Genomic DNA, 22,812 nt, shown 5'->3' on the forward strand with positions numbered 1-22,812 from the left:
AGATTCTTCTTTCCCTCTCCTCTGCCCCTCCCCCTACTTTCTCTCTAATAAAATCTTTAAACATAAATAAATAAATACCAAGCCAGAATTTCATGTCAAATTTACCACAGCTGCTGAAGTACATCACCCAAAAAAGAATAGTTCAAGCATTTTAACCCATGACTTGTTAAATTCTAACTATCAGTATGTAAAACTGTCTTTTATCTAGAATGAATATTATGTAACTGCATAACAAACTATACTTTTCTCTGCATGGAAAAAAAGATAAAGAGAATAAAAGTACATATATGATAAAAACATCATTTACACAATGGTAATTTTCAGTCAATACACTCTTAACCAAGCATCTATAATAGCAGCATTGCCAAGGTTCAGTTCCTTGAAGACTGAAACTACTCTTTCTACTTTGTATGTATAGAGCTTACAGACTTCAGGCCTCTTATGACACAATCACAGAGGCAGTAATACCTAACAGAATAGTGATAACAATGGTCTAGAAAGCTAGAAAGCTAACAGTGACAGTAATGGTCTAGAAAGTAATTAATGTACCACCAAAAAAAAATACACAACATAAACTTTAATGGCACAATGAAACTGAAAGTACATTAAAACAAAATTTAACTACTTTCTGTGCTAAAAAACGTGTTGCTTGGCCTATTTTCAGAGGAAAATCCCTGAATAAAAAAACTCTTCCATGAGGGCATGTGAGTGGCTCAGTTGATTAAGCACCTGACTCTTGACTACATTTTATGATCTCAGGGTCATGAGACTGAGCCCCACGGAGGGCTCTGCACTGGGCATGGAGCCTACTTAAGATCTCCCCCCCCCGCCGCCGCCATATCTTTTTTCAATGTCTGGGTTTCTTGATAAAACATTTCTACATTAATTCCTGCCTTTCTTTAGCTCAGTGCTGTTTCAGTATTTAAATATTACATGTACTGTGTAAATGTACCACAGCTGCATAAATACTTAAGATGAACAATGGAAAGCAAGGCCTAATTTTTTTTTTTTTTAAAGACTATTTATTTGACAGAGAGAGACAGAGTACAAGCAGAGGGAGCAGGAGAGGCAGGCTCCCCACTGAGCAGGAAGCCATATGTGGGGCTCGACCCTGGAATCATGACCTGAGCCAAAGGCAGACACCTAATTGACTGAGCCACCCAGGTGAACAGCACCTAATTTTAAAGGCAAGATATAAGCATCCCAAATTTAATTACATTTTAATGTATGCAAGGACAAAAAATGTATAGTTGACAGAAGTACAAAGAAAAATCATGGTTTTCTCTAATTTCATAAAGTCATTGCAAGAAAATACAAATCCAAGATAATCCATATTTTCTATGAGGCTGGCAAAGTCAACTAAAAACATCTAGTACTGGAGAGGGTACAGAATTGGATACCTTTTCATATACTGCTGTGAAGGGTAAATGGGTCCCAAAAAAATGGTGCAAACTTTACAGATAGGCAAGGTGTTGACAATTTTTAAAATATGCCTTATCTTCTGATCTTGCAATTCTACTTAAAGAAAACTACAGTAAGGAAATAATCAGGCAAGTGCACAAGTAATTATGTGCAAATACTACTGATAATAGCATACAGCAGAACAAAAATCAAAAATTACATCTCTATCTGTGGAGCATCAGAAAAACTATTTTAGGGGCGCCTGGGTGGCTCAGTGGGTTAAAGCCTCTGCCTTCGGCTCAGGTCATGATCCCAGGGTCCTGGAATCGAGCCCCGCATCGGGCTGTCCGCTCCGCGGATAGCCTGCTTCCTCCTCTCTCTCTTTCTGCCTGCCTCTCTGCCTACTTGTGATCTCTGTCTGTCAAATAAATGAATGAATAAAATCTTTAAAAAAAAAAAAAAACTATTTTAAAGTACATCCATAAAATGGAAAGCCATAAAAAAATAATGAACTAAAACAGCATAAGAGCCCCCAGGAAAAGAGCTTCTGGGAGAAGCTCTGTATTCTAAGGATAAAACTGAAATTGTTTAAGTTTCTAAGCAGAAATGAACAAGTTAGCAGAAATGGAAGAAAAATCAGACTGTCACTGGACTTCTCACCAGGAACACCAACAAACATTCTGTAACTGCAAAAGATCTTTGCAAATGTGGCCTCAGACTGCTAAACTGGCTCTGATTCTTTATTATCCATTTTACAAAACACAAGACTACAGATCTACTTAGTCAATAACCACACAGCTAAGTAAACATGAATAAATAACCAGTTAAGATTTAAATAACTAGTATTCTGGTACTATTTGGTATTTCCAATTCCTCTGATAATAGCTAATATTACTGTTACTATTAGTCTTACTACATGCCAGGCTCTGTTCCAAGCTCTATGCACATTTATTTTTAACTCATTTAATTCTCATAAGGACCATGAGACATATACCATTATTTCTCTTTTATAAATGAGAAATCTCAGAAGTACCTTGCCCAAGCTAATAAGGAGCAGATCTAAGATATAAACCTACAGATTAACTATTCAAACATCTTGACCACGGCATTTATACTGCCTCTAAATGAATAAGATCCTGATAAAAGGAAATAAATGCCTTTGTGAAATAAGACAAATACCTAAGTTCAATTACTCTGTGTTCATGTACCTATCTGATTTTCTAAATTACTATAAATAAGCTCTGTCCTTACTTGTATTATACCTTATTTAAGACATTTCCTTCTATTACACATAAAATGAAGGGTGAGTCTTCAAACGTTACTAAAAGCGTCATCAATCAGTATTTCTTCTTTAGCTAAGACTGCCACCTACTGGGCTAACACAAAAATCTCCATCAAGGGGCGCCTGGGTGGCTCAGTGGGTTAAAGCCTGCCTTCTGCTTGGGTCATGGTCCTGGGGTCCTAGGATCGAGCCCCATGTCAGGGTCTCTGCTCAGTGGAGAGCCTGCTTCCCCTCTCTCTTTCTCAGCCTGCCAATCTGCCTACTTGTAATCTCTGTCAAATAAATAAATAAAATCTTAAAAAAAAAAAACCTCCATCAATACAATCAGGACAGCGCATTTTGAGTAAAATATGAACAAAGAGAAAGAGACAGAAAGGAAGACAAATGTTAAGACATGCATCAATTTTCAGTGGATCTTCTCTGGAATCACACAACTTATATCATTATAAGTTGATAAGATATAATGATATCATTGAAAATCAGTGTATCTCGAAAATCAGTGATTTATGCCATACTGACAATTTCAACTCCAAAAACAGTGTCTGAATCCTGAAATTCCTGTGGATCGTGACTTATTCCCCCAGTGTCTACAGTGCTGTACGAACCTCACAATAACAGTACGCAAGAACCACCATCTGTGTTCCCATGTCAACATTCCCTCAGCTTTAGGAAAGCTTGAGAACAGAGACCTTACTTACTGGGTGACAACCCTCTATAACTAAATGCACTGAACAAAAGAGTTCAAGAAAAGTCTGAAGACAATTTATCTTAATTATAAACATAAACTGTACCTTTAATATAATTTTCAACCCAGACATTTTTGCTTCCTGGGAAACATTTCTTTGGTAATGTCTGGATACACTTTTGGTTGTCACACTGGGGAAAAGTATGCCACAGGCATCTAAAGAAGCCTGGGATTCTGGTATCATCTACACTGCACAGCGACAACCCCAACACCAAAAAGTTTACTCAGCTCCAAATTATCAACACCATCATTGTTAAAAAACCTTTCTTACTTCCAGCCATCTTTCTTAGAAAGTATAGAGATTAATGAAAAACACCAGTTGATGATAAGAATCAAATTCTGTTTACATATATACACAAAATATTTCTTATATTGGTTTAACAAACATGATTTTGTTACATACAAAAATCACGTTACATTTTGAAACATACAAAGTGCAATAAATAGAGAATATGGTATGATAACCTTTGAAAATCTCAGGAAAATTTCACTTTGTATTTTGCAGACCTTTGCCACAAATTCTTTACCACTTAAGGCAAACACTAATTATGGTAGATAGGCTGCACTGCATCACACCTGTACTGGTCTATTTGTAGCCATCACATTCAATAGTGATTGTTAATGTAAACAACTGTGTTATTTATATCCCGTTTATAATCTAATATAAATACGCTTGAGTAATTACAAACATTGAAATACATTTATAAAATATAAACCAATTTCCATTTCTCTTTACTTTTACAGTCAGGGCATCATACTTTTTTTTTTTTTTTTTTAGTGGGGGCAGCAGAGGGAGAGAGAGAAAAAGAATTTTAGGCAGGCTCCACCCCCAGTGCAGAGCCAGACGCAGGGCTCCATCTCACAGCCCTCAGATCATGACCTGAGCTGAAATCAAGAGTTGGAAACTTAACCAACTGAGTTGTCTGGGAGCCCCTATGTTTTTTAAGTAAGCTCTGCACCCAATGTGGGGGCTTCAACTCGGCATCCTGAGATCAAGAGTCACTTTCTCTACTGACTGAGGCAGCCAAGCATCCCTGTATTATATTAACTTTAAGAAATTATGTCTCAAAGTAGGTTATATCATCTGGAAATTTTATTTTACAAGAGCAAAGAACATGTTAGAAAATATTTGTTCCTCAAGCTTCACTGAATCAGACTTAAGGATTAAAAACCACAGGCCTACGAAAAAAACACAAAGTCTTTACTACAGCCTTTGCCTTTATTATACTCTGCTTGAGCCCCACTTCCGCCACAACGGCACCCATATCAAGGCTATCTCCATCTCATTCTTTCACAGCTTTCTTCACTTGAGTTCCACCCCTCCTAGTGCTTTACCAACTTGCACATACTTCATTTGTCTCTTTTCTAGAATTTGATACAATCTGTCATCATATTTGATTTTTATATTGTTTATGCTATCCTTTAGAATGTGAACTCTACAAAGGCAGAGACTTGTCTACCTTGTTCGCTAGTGTATCTCCTGCATTTAGCAAAATGACTGGGGCGTATAATATGACATTGGTAAATATTTGTTGAATAAGTGAAGTCTTGTTGAATAAGTGAATTCATGAATATACACAATAACAGATTGCTACCAAAATCCCAGAAAGTGTCAATCAGGAAATAAAAACAAAGAACAAAGTTGATTAAAAAAACAAACAAACAAACAACTATAGGCATCATTTAAAGATTTTATTTATTTATTTGATAGAGATTACAAGTAGAGAGGCAGGTAGGGAGAGAGGAGGAAGCAGGCTCCCCGCTGAGCAGAGAGCCTGATGTGGGGCTCGATTCCAGGACCCTGAGATCATGACCTGAGCCAAAGGCTTTAACCCACTGAGCCACCCAAGTGCCCCACGATATCTATAGTTTAAGCAAATTAGAGATACAAAGAATCACTCTATATATGACAACTTCCCAAAATTATACTTTCCAAACAAATAATGGGACAATCTATCATGTAAAAAGATAATTAATATAAAATGACACTTCAAGAAGTTAAAACCAACTACAAGCCAATTACAAAGGAAACATTTAAACAAAAGAAGACAGGGTACATCGTAAAAGGATGGGCAAAAATGTATCAGCCCAAAAAAAGGGAAGGGATTAAAAGAATATAAGATAAAGCCAGACTTCAAAATAAAAGAACATTAAATTGGACCAAGAGAGATGCTTTACAATGATTATGATACAACCCTTAAACTAAAACTGTCAAGAATGTTTATAAACCGGGCGCCTGGGTGGCTCAGTGGGTTAAGCCGCTGCCTTCGGCTCAGGTCATGATCTCAGGGTCCTGGGATTGAGTCCCGCATCGGGCTCCCTGCTCGGCGGAGAGCCTGCTTCCCTCTCTCTCTCTCTGCCTGCCTCTCTGCCTACTTGTGATCTCTCTCTGTCAAATAAATAAATAAAATCTTTAAAAAAAAAAAAAAAAAAAGAATGTTTATAAACCAAGAATTCTGCAGGAAAACCACCAGGAAGTAACAGCAAAATTAAAACAACAAAAAAATTTGGTAGATTTTAAATGTTTGCTCAGTCACCACTCATAGAAAGTAATCAAAAACTAGTATGCAAAGGGTGATCTGACAGATGTTTTCCTTTAAAACAAAAATACAACAACAGAAGTAAAATAGATATACCAACATAGCATAATAAGGAAGTAAGGAAGAACGTGCAAATACAAGAAGTTAGCAATAAAAAGGGAAAATTACAGACAAGAATTAAATTCTGGGGCTATACTCTGCAAAAAGTATATGCTATTAAATCTGAAAATTAACAATGGATGATTTTAGGAAAGCAGAGATTATAAAAATTAATTTATGAGATAGGAAACTTAATGATGGACATAACCAAAGAAGATACAAAGAATACTGTCCAAGAAACAACAAGACAGAGAAACTCATGGGCATTTGTGTTCAAATCTTCAAGGAATCGAATATTCTCATAAGAATGGGAAGAAAAAGGAAAACTATACTTCTCTTTTGATGTATCCAGCATCACACACAAACCAAACCCTGAGAAAGTGAACAAAAAAAGAAAACTGGATACTAAAGCAAAAACCCTTCAGATACATAGAAAAAGACTCCAGAAATATATAGTTTAAAAAGGTTTTTTATTCTAGGAGTCCTTATTCAAGGACAGTCAATATTAGGAGACCTAGTAATATACTTCAACACCTATTAAATAAGTCTACAACAACAAAGACTTAATAGATGCAAAAATAATTTATCAATTTCCCCTCCCATACCTTCTGATATATATGCCTATTTTGTTAATTAAAAAACCACACACGTCTCCAGCATGTAAAGGGTGTTAAGAATATTTGCTGCAGCATTATTAAGTACTTAAAAAAATCATTCACTGGGTACACTTACATAACGGAATACTAAATAACCATACAGTCTTAGAGATTATCTAAGAAAAAGTAAACTAGAAAAATAAACATCAAGCAATTTATACAACTTATTTCCAGATAAGTGGGATTCTACTAACAAGCATATATGGTTACTTGTATAATCTGACTGGGAAAAAGTGAAAATCCTCATCTTGGGGTGCCTGGGTGGCTCAGTCAGTTAAGTGTCTGACTCTTGGGTTTTGACTCAGGTCATGATCACAGGTTCGTGAGACTGAACTCTGCACCGGGCTCCGTGCTCAGCATCTTAAGACTCTGTCTTCCTCTCCTTCTGCCCACCCCCTCAAATAAAGGAAGGAAGGGAAGGAGAAAATCCTCATCTTGTCCTTATAAGTCAAGTAATAAGGAGATGGGATGAGTTTAAACCAACAAAGGCCATACAAAATGGCAAATGAAAACAGGGTAATGTTAAGAAACAGAAAGGTAGGGGCGCCTGGGTGGCTCTGTGGGTTAAGCCTCTGCCTTCGGCTCAGGTCATGATCCCAGAGTCCTGGGATTGAGTCCCACATCGGGCTCTCTGCTCAGCAGGGAGCCTGCTTTCTCCTCTCTCTCTGCCTGCCTCTCTGCCTACTTGTGATCTCTGTCTGTCAAATAAATAAAATCTTAAAAAAAAAAAAGAAAAGAAACAGAAAGGTACACAAACAGGAAAAGGCTGAGCAAAGTTAAAACAGTGATATCTATAGGAAAAATTGCACTGGAGACAGAAAATACCAATGACTCGGTATAACGATTAGTGTGAGGATATAGAGGAACAGAATGTACTCAATTAAAATTTCTCCAATAAATTATTATCAAGAAATCCTAGAGTTTTATCATGTTCTTAGAGAGCTACTGCAACCTCATCTGGCAAGCTGAACATCTGCAGCTATGCTGCACTATACTGCCATCTGCAGAGCAGACTTAACACTAAAATTTCCCTAGAAACATTCAGTTATTTTGATTTTAAAGGTACCAAGAAAATGGCAGAGAAACTTAAACTAGTACTATACTATATTAGAAAGTGAAGAAGAGAGACAGCAGGTATAATCAGCAACATAAGAATAAGTCATTAAAATACTTCAAGCTGAAAAATCAAGAAATAAAAATATAAGCCTATTATTTAATAAAGTAAGGGAACAACCAACCAAAGAATTAAAATAAAACAAGTAGTGCCACAAATCAAAGGGACTCAAATTACTGAAAGGAAAACATATCTGCTTTTCACTGTAAGATCTTCCTACTTGAACATGTGATACTTATGTTTTAATACTGCACGTTTTTTTCAAATGGATTAACTATGCCAAAGAATAAAGGAATCAGCTATTTTTTTAAAATACTTTTAAGTATCTTAAAGATCAAGTCCACCTCTACATTTTTTCGAAGGGTCAAGTCAATTTGAGAAGTATGAAAGTTTCCATAAAAGCAAAACTGTAAGTAAAGGAGACTCAAGCAACACAAAAATTGCTAAGCCAAACCTTTCTTAAATGAGCACCTATCATTACGATGTAAAAAAGAAGTTCACTACTCCCTTACATACAGAAGCTTACCTTATTTATTAGAAAATACAATACAGAATAACTGGAATACTCTGAAAACAACTTTTTAAAGTTACAAATTTACAGTAAATTTATTTTTACTGTAAAGTAAACATTTATTAATATTTATTAATAAAGAAGCTTACCTTATTTATTAGAAAATACAATACAGAATAGCTGGAATACTTTGAAAACAATTTTTTAAAGTTAAATTTACTATTACAGTAAAGTTATTTACTGAGAACCAACTGCATACAAGATGCTCTCAATCAGAATTTTCCACCAAAATACAACATTCTATTTCCTCAGATAAATCACAGTCATCTAAGTAACTTCAGGTTAACTAAACTCCTATCTACTAGCACCATAAGCCTGAATATTTACAGCCAGATAACATATGAAAGAAATACTTACATAGTACAAATTATAAAATCATAATAAAAAATGCATGGGCTACTAAAGGGATAAGAATTATATGGGTATTTTTTATACAAAACCATTTCTTCAATAGAATCTTTTTTATTCAATACAATAAACATCAGTCACTAGGACTACCAGGCAGGCATAGCAAGTTTTCACTATCTGGAATCTAATATTACTTTTTTATCTTATGTAATTCTATATTATTAGAATTTTTTGGTATGTGTTTTACTTCTCAAGTTTTATAATTAAAATGATGTTTAATTAGGTTCAAAATTAATACAAATACAAATTAATATAAATTTATAGTAAAATAGATTTGTCTAAATGAGAATTTCTACTATAGTAGAGATTTCTACTATTTCTACTATAGTAGAGATTTCCCATGAACAAACCCTTGTTTAACCATTTTACCTGTCAAATGCTGATGAAATATTTTTTTAAAGATTATGTTTATTTGAAAGACAAAGCCCACACCAAATCGAGGTGGGGTGGGGTGGTGGACAAAAGGAGAAGAAGAGAGACACCCAACCGAGTGGGGAGCCCAATGCAGGGCTCAATTCCACAGCCCTGAGATCATGCATGACCTGAGCCGAAATCAAGTCAGCCAACTGAGCCACCCACGTGCCCCTGAAATAAAATACCTAAAATTCAAAATACAGGCATCACACATTTAGTATAAGATTCAACAGAAGCTTAGCATCTGACTCTACAATAGTCAGAAAAAAGTAATCTTGCCTATCCAATCTGATAACCAAAAGACTCACAAGTTATTAAGAGAGTATCAGTCACCAAAAGAAGTTTGTTTTTTCCCATTCTGCGTCAAGCTTTCATATCAAGATATGAAGTAATATTTGTAAAATAACAGAACTAAAGAAATAAACTATTTGGTACAGCTGCTATAAGCATAAGATATCACAATCTACTGATACTATGATTACAAAGTAAAATCAACCAAAAATCTTTCAAATGACATATTTCAAACGGCATTCTGAGAAACAATGTTACTGGTAAGATTATTAGCTGTGCTCTAAGAGATGATAAAGCTAAAAAGCACTACTACAAAATTTGAGTTATAACTGGATTATAAATATAAATTTTGTCACACTATATTTCTAACATACTTGAAAATTAAACAGAAAGGCTCACCTTCATCCACAGAAAACTGACAGCTCTTATCATTGAAGAAAAGAATTTTCTTCTTATCGGGACGATTTACAAATAGTATCTGGTCCCCTAAAGCCTTAAAAGATTAAAAAAAAAATTTTTTTTTCAGTTAACTCCAAATTACCTCACCCCAAAAGATTTTCTTTTTAAAACAACAAAGGATTCCCATTTATTTTAACCTTCAGGTACAGCATTAGTGTCTAATGCACCTAATTTTAGTTCTTAAGTTTCTTTCATGAGCAGTTCTCACTATTTTACATATTGGTATTTTAGGACTTTTATTCTTAGAGATCTTCCAAAGTACAAAAAGAAGTTACTTATTTTGGGGGGGAAAAAAAACCCAAAAAACTCAATCTATGTTTCAGTTATGATTTGGGTCCACTGGAGTCTTTTTTTTTTTTTTTTAATAATATGAAGGACGTTTTCTTTTTTTTTTAATTATTATTATTTTTATTTTTATTTCTTTTCAGCCTAACAGTATTCATTGTTTTTGCACCACACCCAGTGCTCCATGCAATACATGCTCTCCCCAAAACCCACCACCTGGTTCCCCCAACCTCCTACCCCCCACCCCTTCAAAACCCTCAGGTTGTTTTTCAGAGTCCATAGTCTCTCATGGTTCACCTCCCCTTCCAATTTCCCTCAAATCCCTTCTCCTCTCCAGCTCCCCATGTCCTCCATGTTATTTGTTATGCTCCACAAATAAGTGAAACCATATGATACTTGACTCTCTCTGCTTGACTTATTTCACTCAGCATAATCTCTTCCAGTCCCATATGAAGGACGTTTTCAATACAGATATCTGGATGTTGAAACACCGGATTGATTAGAGGGTATTAACTTTCTAAATATGGTGTCCTCAAGCCCATCTTCGTTAATATAGGTTATCAATTTATGAATCTGTTGTTATACAAAGATATTCCTCCTTTTTTTTTTTTAAGATTTATTTATTTATTTGTCAGAGAGAGAGCACAAGCAGGCAGAGTGGCAGGCAGAGGCAGAGAGAGAAGCAGGCTCCCTGCTGGACAAGGAGCCCGATGTGGGACTCGATCCCAAGACCCTGGGATCATGACCTGAGCCGAAGGCAGAGGCTTAACCGAATGAGCCATCCAGGTGTCCCTAGAGTCTTTTTATTAATCTAGGGAAAACTGGGGGGCCTGAGGGGGGGGGCTGCATCATGCTCTCTGCTCAGCGGGGAGCCTGCTTCCCCTTTTCTCTCTGCCTACTTGTGATCTCTCTGTCAAATAAATAAAATCTTTAAAAAAAAAAAAAAAAGAAGAAGAAGAAAAGAAAAACCGTGGGATTTTGGTATTCTTACTTTTCCTCTACCTTAAAATATTTTGCCACTTATTCATCACCACCAATCAGTTATTTCCAATTATGTTTTAAAAAGCTACAACAGGGGCACCTGTTGTAGCTTTTTAGAGGCAGGCAGAGAGAGGGGGAAGCAGACTCCCTGCTGAGCAGAGAGCCTGATGCGGGGCTCGATCCCGGAACCCCAAGATGATGACCTGAGCCAAAGGCAGAGGCTTTAACCCACTGAGCCACCCAGGCTCCCGTCTCTGAAATAAATTCTAGAAAAAAATCTTAAAAAGAAAAAAGAACTGACAAAAAGTATTGAGTGAACAAATCCTAAGAGACCTCTGGGGCACCAGCAAGTAGACCAAAATATGCACTGTGGAGTCTCAGAGAAAGAGAGAGAAAAAGTGGCAGAGAGCATATTTCAAAAAATGACTGAAAACTTCCCTAAGTTGAAGAAATATATGAACGTAATAAACACTCAAGAAGCTCAATGAATCCAAAGAATATGAACTCAAAGAGACCCACACAGAGACACATTATAAATAAACTTTCCAAAGACAATCTCGAAAGCAGCAAGAGACAAGCAAACCAGCACATACAAGGAAGGGATCCTAAAAAAAATTGTATTTCTCATCAGAAACTTTAGAGGCCAAGAACCTCTGGTGGCTCAGTCAGTCTTCAACTCTTAGTTTTGGCTCAGGTCATGATCTAAGGGTCGCGAGTTCGAGCCTTGTGTCAAGTTTTATGCTCAGCACCAAGTCTGCTTAAGATTCCTTCCCCCTCCGCCTTTCTCCCTCCTGCTCTTCCCACCAACTCACACTCGCCCACTCTTTAAAATAAATAGAATCTTAAAAAAAAAAAAAAGAAAGAAAGAAGGAAAGAAACTTCAGAGGCCAGAAAGTAGCAGGCTGCTATATACAAAATGCTAGAAGAAAAATCTGTGAACTCAGAATCTTCTATCCAACAAACCTACCCTTCAAAGGTAAGAAGAAATTAAGATATTCCCAAATAAAAAAGCTTTTTTAAAATAGTAAAAAAAAAAAGGCAGAGGATTTCATTATACTAGGATCTACCAGGCAAGAAATGTACAAGTGAGCCCTACAAGAGAACATAAAAGAATCAGTAACTCAAAGTTAATATGAAGAAATAAAGATCTCACTGAAGCTAAACACGTGGGCAATTATAAAAGCTAGTATCACTGCAGCAAAAGTTTGTAACTATACTTTTTGTTCTCTACAGATTTAAGAGACTAATACATTTTTAAAAAGCAATTATCAGTCTAATAACTAGTATCACTGTAACTGTTTTATATCTCCAAATTTTGGCTTCTACATAATTTAAGAGACTAACAGATTTAAAAGAATTATTAGGGGGTAGGTGGGTGGCTTAGTTGGTTAAGCAACTGCCTTCGGCTCAGGTCATGATCCTGGAGTCTCGGGATCAAGTCCCACGTTGGGCTCCCTGCTCCGTGGGGAGTCTGCTTCTCCCTCTAATCTCTCCCCTCACATGGTCTAATAAATAAATAAAAACTTTTAAAAAAGATATTAAAAAATAAAATAATATAAGTATTATTAGTTTACGGCAATGTATGAAGATGTAATTTTGTGACCTTTACAACAAAGAGGTGGGAATGGAGATGTAAAGGAGTAGATTTTTAATATGCTACTGAAGTTAGGCTAATATAAATACAAACCAGTACAAATGTTATAACTTTAGGATGTTAAATATAATCCCCATGGTAACCACAAGGAAAATAGCTACAGAACATACACGAAGGAAATGAGATAGGAATCTAAACATTTCAACATTAAAAAATCAAGGAGGGGCATCTGGGTGGCTCAGTCAATTAAGCATCCAACTCTTGATTTTGGCTCAGGTCATGATCTTGGGATTGTGAGATGGAGCCACACAACAGTCTCCATGCTGGGTATGGAGCCTCTTAAGATTCTCCCTCTCCTCCTGCCCTTCCCCCAACTCTCTTCAAAAATAAAAATAAAAAAATGAAAATACAAATAAATCAGCTAAACACAAAATAGTAATGCAGTAAAAGGAAGAACAAAAATGCAGAAGGCGCATAGAAAACTAAACAAAATAATATTCCCTTGTAAGTAATTAAAAAGTAAGACAATTAGGGACTCCTGGGTGGCTCAGTCAGTTAGGTAGCCTTCAGCTCAGGTCATAATCCCAGGGTCCTGGGATTATCGAGTCCCACATTGGGATTCTTGCTCAGCAGGGAGCCTGGTTCTCCCTCTCCTTCTGCTCATGTGCACTCTCTCCCCCCATACCCCATCAAATAAATAAATAAAATTTTAAAAAGAAAGAAGATTAAACTCTGCAATCAAAAGAAAGAGATTCCAGGCAGCCTCGGCAAGCATATGAGCCCCTCTAAAACACATCCTCGAGCCACCCAGTGGGCAGCTTCCAAAGGCACCAGCAATCTACCCCCAAGCGGCCCCTACTCTGGAGAGGCTAGCCATGCACACTAGAGTGCCTGCAGCCGTTGCAGCTGGGCCTCTCGGCCAGATGTGTCAGAGCCAGCTCCATTCACCAGTGTAACACCAGCAGCTCCTACTGGGCCTCAAAGCCACAAAGAAAGACAGCGCTGAACATCAACAAGTTCACACCAATTGTGGCCCAGACACAAATCAGACTGCCCCTCAAAGGGGATACCCCTGGGGTACTTGCCTCAGGTGATGAGGGGGACCCCAAAGGACACCTTTTACATAAAGCCACTCCTTCAAAACAGGGAGACATAACTGATCTAACCAATATATAGAAACTCACACAGCTAGGCAAAGTACAGAGGGAGAGGAATATATTCCAGAAGAATAAAACAAAGCCTCAAACAAAAAACCCTAAATGAAATGGAGGTAAGTAATCTACCAAATAAGAAGTTCAATGTCATGACCCAAAAAATACTCACCGAACTCAGAAGCAAAACAGGGGAATACAGTGAAAACTTCAACAAAGAGAAAATTTAAAGAGCGCTGAAAAATCAGAACTAAAGAATACAATAACTGAAATGAAAAACACTGTATAGGGAATCAACTGCAGGTCAGTTGATACAGAAGAATGGATCATTGATGCATAAAACAGGGTAGCAGAAATCACCCAATCAGAACAAAAAGAAAAACAAATCATGTATCTGATTAGCGGTTACTATCCCAAATATATAAGGAACTCATGGAACTTAATACCGAAAAACAATCTAATTCAAAAATTGGTAGAGGATCGCAAAACACGTTTCCAGAGATGGCCTACACATAGTCACCAACATGCTCAACATCATGACTAGGAAAATGCAAAACCACAATGAGGTATCTCATCTCACACCTGTCGGGATAGCCACTATTAAAAAGATAAGATATAATTGTTGGAGAAAATGGAGAAAAGGGAAATCTCAGGTAGTGTTGGTGGCAATGTAAACTGGAAATTAACTATGAAAAGAGAACAACCATATGCTCCAGTTACTTATCCAAAGAAACCAAAAACACTAACTAAAAAAAAAATATGCACTCCTTTGTAAACAGCATTATTAACAATAGCCAAGATACAAAAACCTAAGTGTCCGCTGATGGATAATCAGATAAGGAAAATAGATACACACACATAAATGGAATATTATGTAGCCATAAAAGAAGAAATCTTGCCATCTGTAATAAAAATGAATGGACCTTGAGGGCATTATGCTAAGTGAAATAAGTGAGACAAAGGAAGAAAAATTTGTATTATCTCACCTTTATGTGGACTCTAAAAAAAGAAAAAAATCCTTGGTGATTGCCAGACACAGCAGTGTGGATGGGGAAAATGCATGAAGTAGTCAAAATGTGCACACTATGAAGTTATAAAATAAGTCATGGGGATGTAACGTACAGCATGGTAACTACAGTTAATAATACTGTATTACATATTTAAAAGTTGTTGAAAGATTAAATCTTAAAAAGTTCTCATCGTTAAAAAAGAATTTGGTGCTGGCGCGCCTTAGTGGCTCAGTGGGTTAAAGACTCTGCCTTCCACTCAGGTCATGATCCCAGGGTCCTGGGTTCAAGTCTGCATCAGGCTTTCTGCTCAGCAGGGAGCCTGCTTCCCCCTTTCTCTCTCTGCCTGCCTCTCTGCCTACTTGTGATCTCTGTCAAATTAATAAATAAAATCTTTAAAAAAAAAAAATTTGGTGCTACATATGGTGACAGATGTTAATTGGACTTACTGTGGTGATATAATTTCACAATATATACAAATACTGAACCATTATGATATACGTCCGAAATATGATGTATGTTTCAAAGCTGTTAGAATAAAAGAATTCATCAAAGTGGCAAGACAGATACAAAGTCAATACACAAAAGTCAGCTACATTTCTATATATTAACAATGAACAATCTGAAAAGAGGTTACAAAAACAATTCCATTCACAAAATCATCTAAAAGAATAAAATACTTAGGAATTAACTTAAAGAGATGAAGGACTTGGCATCATGAAAACTATAAAACACTGCTGAAAGGGTGCACCTGGGTGGCTTAGTAGGTTAAGTGCCTGCCTTTGGCTCAGGTCATGATGCTGGGGTCCTGAGACTGAGGCCCAAGTGGGATCCCTGCTCAGCAGTGAATTTGCTTCTCCCTCTTCCTCTGCCCCTCTCCCTGCTCATGCACTCTTTCTCAAGTAAATAAAATCTCTAAAAAGAAATAAAAATAAAATACTGCTGAAAGAAATTAGACAACATAAATGCAAACACACCCCAGGTTTACAAATTAAGATGTAGATACTATCCAAAGTGATCTACAGATTCAGTGCAATCCTTATCAAAATCCCAATGATGTTTTTTGCAGAAATAGAAAAACCCATCCTAAAATTCATATGGAATCTCAAGGGACTCTGAATAATCAATCTTGGAAAGGAAAAACCAAGCTGGAGAATTTACTTCCTAATTTCAAAACTTCCTACAAATCTCCAGTAATTGAAAGTGTAGTATTGGCATAAAAGCTGTGGAAGAGAAAACCCAGAAATAAATCGTCCCATGTATGCTCAAACGACTTTTGACAAGGGTGCCAGGACATTCAATAGGGAAAGGACAACCTTTTCAACAGAAGGTGCTAGAAAACTCAACATCCACATACAAAAGAATGACACTTGACCCTTACCTAACACTATATATGAAAATTAACAAAATGGATTAGAGACCTAAATATAAGATCTAAAACTATAAAACTCTTAGAAGAAAACTTAGGGCAAAATTTCTAATCTTGGATTTGGCAGGCATTTCCTGGAAATGCCACCAAAGGCAACAGAAGGAAAAAAAAAAGTGACACATATGACTACACAAAAATATTGGCATCTGTACATTAAAAGACACTATCAATGAAGTAAAAAGGCAGCTCACAAAATGGGAGAAAACACTTGCAAAGTGTGTATCTAATAAGTGATTAATACCCAGAATACATACATACTAGGACAAGTAAAACAACTCAATTCAAAAAATAGGCAAAAGATTTGACATTTCTCCAAATAATGTATACAAATAGACAATAAGCACATGAAAGAAATATCCTCAGTATCACTAATTACTAGGGAAATACAAATCAAAACTACAATGAAATAAACCTCATAGCCATTAAAATGGCTACTATTTGAAAAAAGAAAACAACAACAGAAAAGTGTTGGTAAGGACACAAAGAAATCTGAACCCTTGTGCACTGCTGGCAAGAATATAAAATGGTAAACCCACTGTGGAAAATATGGTGGTTCCTCAAAAAACTAAAAACAGAATTACCATATTATCCAGCAATTCTACTTCTGGTTACATACTCTAAATGGAAAGCAGAGTGGCACATGGGTGGTTCAGTTAAGCAACTGAGTCTTGATTTCAACTGAGGTTGAGATCTCAGGGTCATGAGCTCTGGCCCACACCTCAGGCTCCACACTCGGCATGGAGTCTACTTGTCCCTTTCCCTCCTCCCACTTGTGTGCACACTCTCTCTAAAATAAATAAATAATAAATAAATATTCTTGAAAAATATATTAAAAAAAAAAACAAAAGCAAAGTCTTGAAGAGAAATTTTTTACGAACAAGTTAATAGTAGCATTATTCCCAACAGCAAAATAATGGAAGCAACCAAATGGATAAGCAAACTGGTCAATGCAGTACTATCAGCCTTAAAAAGGAAAGAAACCTTGATACAAGCTGCAACATGGAGGAACCTTGAGGATGGATACTATGCTAAGTGAAATATGACAATCACAAAACAACAATGTAGAATTCTACTTGTCTGAGTTACTTAGAGAAGCCAAATTCACAAAAAGAATGTTGCCTGCTAGGGACTGGAGAAGTGGGATAAGGAAAGCTGTTTAGTGGACCGAGTTTCAGCTTTACAAAATGTAGAAGTTCTGGATTATCTCTTGTACAACTGTGAACATATTTTACACTAATGAACTGTACTCTTAGACATGCTTAATATGTCAAACTCTACCTCATGTGACAGTTTTTACTACAATTTGTTAAAAATTTAACTAAAAAAAAACCACCTGAGGAGTAGCCATTCCATACATACCTTAAAAATAAATCCTATTTCAAATCTGAAGAGGGCTCTGCTTCGGGAAATGGCCAAGTCCCTCCTAAGGTAACTTTTTTTTTAATAGAAAACTTACTACAAACTCTGGATATTTTCCAAAAGAGTTCAAAGAACAAAAAAGATGTATTATTTGCCACCCACTGCAAAAAAGACAAAGGTTAGAGTTTGAGTCTAGCCAAGATAACTGCCCATTTATACACAAAAACCAACAAAAACACTCTGGAGGAATCTAACAGAATCTTGAGTCTTTATTACACATATAATTCACAAAATTTAAGACTCAACAGAAATTTATTAGACATACAAAGAAGCAGGAAACATGACCCATACTCGAGAAACAAAGCACAGACCAGCCCCCAAAATGACCCAACTGTTAAATTAGAATAGGAAGATTTTAAAGCAGTTGCAAGAAATTTTACTTAAGAATGTACTGGAAAAAAAGGCTTATAATGAATGAAAAAAAAAAAATCAGCAAAGAAACAGAAGACATAAAGAACGGAAAGTCCAGAACTGAAAAATACTATCTCTAAAATAAAAAATTCACCAATGGGAATTCACAACAAATTAGAGGTAAAGAAGTGAAGTCCACTAACTTGACAACAGATCAAAACAAAACAGAACAAAACTAAAAATAAATAAATAAAAAGAGCCTCAATGACTTGTAAGATAACATGTGTCACTTAATTACCAAGAAGTACAGGAGAGAAAGGAGCAAGTTTTACTCCAGAGGTAGCAAGACAAATGAAACATCAACAACTAGCATTAATCATTAGTAACTGTGCAGAACAGAGACTAGCAGCCTTTCCAACTGAGTTCCAACTTTAAACTGGAAATGTTATCCGTATGGCTTTCTGTAATAGACTTTTAGGAATTAAAACAGCAAGGTTATTAGTCAAGGCTTTTGTGTTTAATACCTCTGGTTCCTCAGGTTAGCAGTGTCTACAAGAATTGTTGAAGCAGCTCTTGTCTACAAACATAACTTCTGAGAAAAACTTTTGAGATGTCTTTGAGAAAAACTTTGCAGAACTATTCTGAAGACACAATCATACCCAAAACAAAACAAAAAGGAGATGTCAAATTTACACAAAAATGGTGGTGCTCTGCCCTGCTCTGCAGAACAGGACCCAAATTTCAAATCTTCGACTGGCTCACTGCAACCCCAAGTATATATAAAGGAAGCTATAAAAATAAAAATTTACATTACCTGTTTTCTTAAAACAAGACATTATTAATTCAAATTATACTAAGGTATAGAAAGAAAAGAGAGGTTACCTTGACAGCTTTCTGAGAATTGGGGAGTCCTTCCTCTATGTCTTCTAAAAGAATTCCTCCTAAGCCTCGCTGGTCATGCTTATCTAACAGCCTAAGGAGGGCTTTCTTATCTTTCAAGTTGTATTTGGGCTTGAAGGCATACTTCCCATCTATTACTTCAATTTTGGGATTATTGACTAATGCCTGTAACAGTGACACAATTTGAATATATTAACAAAAGGAAACCCCATATACATGTTCTTAAATTCTACTAATTATTTAAAAAATATTGATACCAAATACAACCATAAATTAAAAGTTATCTTGTGAATATCAACTAGCAGATCTAAAATACTGGACATCGAAGATCCAAAAACCAATAGGTAGAGATCAGCAAGTTGCTCACTTTTTATAAAAGAAACTTTTTATTATTGCGTTAATTCTTTAGATGAGTAAAACCATTTTATCACGACTGAAACTGCACCCACATTCTTTTGAAAATAAAAGATAGAAAAGAATAAATGCTAATTAACATTAATAGACAAAGTGAACTGGGTATTGCTTATCCCACCCTCTAAGTATAGTTTATCACATATTGGCATTTTGTGTGAAACATAACCCTGGGATGAATATACAATAGTCTGCCCCACCTGGTATCACCAACAGGTGTGGAAGGAACTGAAAAGCACCACTAGTGCATATAAGAAATTTACCTATAGTGGCAGCTTGAGAATGAAACTGAGTAGGAATGCAGGAATTATTGAATATAATTATATTCCTAGTCAGTTCTGCTGTACAGCTACTACTAGAAGGAAAGCTCTTCGAGGAAGAGCTACCCTATTTATTTTCTTCTGCAGCTGCCAGCCTGACCCTGGAAAGGAGAAAGAGAAGAACACAGAAGAAAGGAGGGAGAACAGAATAGTAAAAAAGTCATTTTTAACTAATGTTGGTAGTCTATGAAATTTGAAGATTAGGTAAAGCAACAGGATTTTTATGACCATATATCATTAAGATGATGTGCTATAATGTTACTAATTAACTGTTGATTTTATATTCTAAAAATCAAGAACAATATTTTGCTCAGTATAATAAATTACTGAATTACATTTAGGAATTTTACATTTGCTCTTTAGACTACAACACTGGTCACAGAACATATTCTTCTTAATTGTCATTTCATACTTAAATAGAAAAGATGGAAATGTGTGAATTTTCTTAAATGCTATTCATTTCCAAATTAGCAGGGTCAGTGATTACTGTGGGTTTCTTTTCCTCCAATGATGTGTGTATATACACAGTGTAAGGATTCGTTTTCCAAGTAATCTGTCGGAGACAGTAACATCACCATCAAGTCATAATAGTAGTATGAGTACAACAAATATCTCACTATCCCTACATTACCTCATGATTTAAATGTTCAAAAAAATGTATAAAAACAATTCTAAATTTAGCAATTAAAAAAGTATCAATTATTCTGTAAAAACTTAAATGAAACTGGTATAACTGAATTTTTTATAATTTTTATGCTAAAAGTCTTTGCCTTTTTAAATAGATACATAAGTTTTTAAGAAAACCAACAAATCAAACCACCTCAAAAAATATGCATGTTAAAAACAAAGAATCTATACCAGTTCTTTTAAGTAAAAATAATGGTCAGATTAAAAACCTTAGTTACATAGCAAATATCTCATGGTAACTAACTAATTTTTTTAACTCCACTTTAAGGCTATTCTTACCTCAGTCATTAGCCATTGTTTCTGCTTAAGTCCTATATCTAAATGTTGTGTTTCATCCAAAATTTCTTCTAAAGTGAGAGGATGCGTATCTCCTCGCTGATGCCGTGTCTATTGAGGGAAGAAACTGTAATTAGGAGATAGTTTTAAAATGCTAGATGCATAAGTAATAAATACAAGTAAGTGAATCTTTCAGGAATGGAGAACATGTATTATTTGAGGCAATACAATAGTGATGAGGAGAATGGACTGTAAAATCAGAATCAGGTTCAAACTTGTAGCTCTGTAAATCAAATGATAAACTGAGAAAAAGTATTTTCAATTCATAACCCAAGAGCTCATCTTCCTAATATTTTAATAGCCCCAAAAACCTAACAGGAAAATGACCCAAAGACAGGAACACAGAAATCATACAAAAGTGGGTGGCTCAGTCACTTAAGCTTCCAACTCTTGACGGCAGTTCAGGTCATGGTCTCAAGATCTTAATATCAAATCCCGTGTCAGCCTTTGTGCTCAGTAGGAGTCTGCTTGAGATTCTCTCTCCTGAGAATCTTGAGATTCTTCTCCCTGCTCACGTACTTTCTCTAAAATAAATAAATAGGGGTGCCTGGGTGCCTCAGTCCATTGGGCATCTGCCTTCAGCTCGGGTCATGATCCCAGGGTCCTGGGATCAAGACCTACATCAAGGCTTCCTGCTTAGCCGGGGAGCCTGCTTCTCCCTCTCCCTCTGCTGTTCCCCTTGCTTGTGATCTCTCGCTTTCTGTCAAATAAGTAAATAAAATCTTTGAAAAATAAGAATAAAAAATATAAAATGAAAAATAAATCTTTTAAGAAAAAATCATAGAGGGGAGCCTTGGTGGCTCAGTCAGTTAAGTGTTCAACTCTTGGTTTCAGCTTAGATCAAGATCTCATGGTTCATAGGATCAGCCTCATGTGGGGCTCTGTGCTTGGTAGGGAGTAAGCTGGAAGAGTCTCTCCCTCTGTCCCTCCCCCTGCTCCTGCACTCTCTCTCAAAATAATCAATCTTTTTAAAAAAATGAATAAAAATGGAACTCTGTTGAGTATTATATACAAAGTGAATTTTATCAATATTTTAATATACATGAGTTATTCTAATCAACTGTGTGCTAACAATAATAGTTGTGTAGTATTTAGAACTTATGGTCACAAGAAAAACATTTCTAACATATATACTATTGCGGCAAAAAGTATGACAGATGATGACTTAAGTATTTTCAAGCATGAGGGCGCCTGTGTGGCTCAGTCAGTTAAGTGACTGCCTTCAGCTCAGGTCATGATCATGGGGTCCTAATCTCCCTCTACTCCTCCCTCTTGCTTGTGCACATGCTCTATCAAATAAACAAATAAAATGGTTAAAAATATACATATTTCGGGTGCCTGGGTGGCTCAGTCGTTAAGCGTCTGCCTTCGGGTCAGGTCATGATCCCAGGGTCCTGGGATGGAGACCCACATCGGGTTCCCTGCTCAGCAGGAAGCCTGCTTCTCCCTCTGCCCCTTCCCGTTTGTGTTCCCTCTCTCTCTCTGTGTCTCTGTCAAATAAATAAATAATATCTTTAAAATAAAAAAATATATATATGTGTATATATACACACACATATTTCAAGCATAAAAATACACAACATTAGGCTAAAATGCAGTGGGAGTAACAGAACAGACTTACAAGTTCAAAAGGAAAATAATTAAAATTTCCAACCATATGTTTGTTTTTATTATTTTTTTTTAAAGATTTATTTATTCTAGAGAGAGAGTGCACGCACGTGGGGGGAGGAGGGAAGGGAAAGAGAGTCTTTTTTCTTTTTTTTTTTTTTTTAAAGATCTTTATTTGAGAGAGAGAGAGTGAGAAAGCACAAGCAGGGAGGAAACTCCCTGCTGAGCAGAGAGCCCGACATGGGGCTCAATCCCAGGACCCTGGGATCATGACCTGAGCCAAAGGCAGACGCTTAACGGCTGAACCACCTACGTGCCCCCCAGAGTGTTTATATTTTTAACTAATAATGAGA

General features: G+C 36.2%; 1 protein-coding gene across 2 annotated transcripts in view; it reads right to left on the reverse strand.

Moving 5' to 3' along the window:
• Positions 1-22,812, reverse strand: part of GTF2E2 (general transcription factor IIE subunit 2) — a 63,984-nt gene that overhangs the window by 9,883 nt on the left and 31,289 nt on the right. Inside the window, exons 4-7 of one of the 2 annotated variants that reach the window (XM_032328814.1) lie at positions 20,795-20,902; positions 19,080-19,262; positions 9,921-10,014; positions 5,879-6,439 (exon numbers count right to left, since the gene is read on the reverse strand). In XM_032328814.1, coding sequence (XP_032184705.1) covers positions 6,243-6,439; positions 9,921-10,014; positions 19,080-19,262; positions 20,795-20,902 — 582 coding nt within the window. In that variant the 3' untranslated portion in view covers positions 5,879-6,242. Of the gene's footprint in view, positions 1-5,878; positions 6,440-9,920; positions 10,015-19,079; positions 19,263-20,794; positions 20,903-22,812 lie in introns of those variants that run through there. The other variant, XM_032328813.1, reaches the window with a different exon arrangement.

The sequence above is a fragment of the Mustela erminea genome, chromosome 21 (genome assembly GCF_009829155.1).
Source record: "Mustela erminea isolate mMusErm1 chromosome 21, mMusErm1.Pri, whole genome shotgun sequence".
Classification (NCBI taxonomy): Eukaryota; Metazoa; Chordata; class Mammalia; order Carnivora; family Mustelidae; genus Mustela; species Mustela erminea.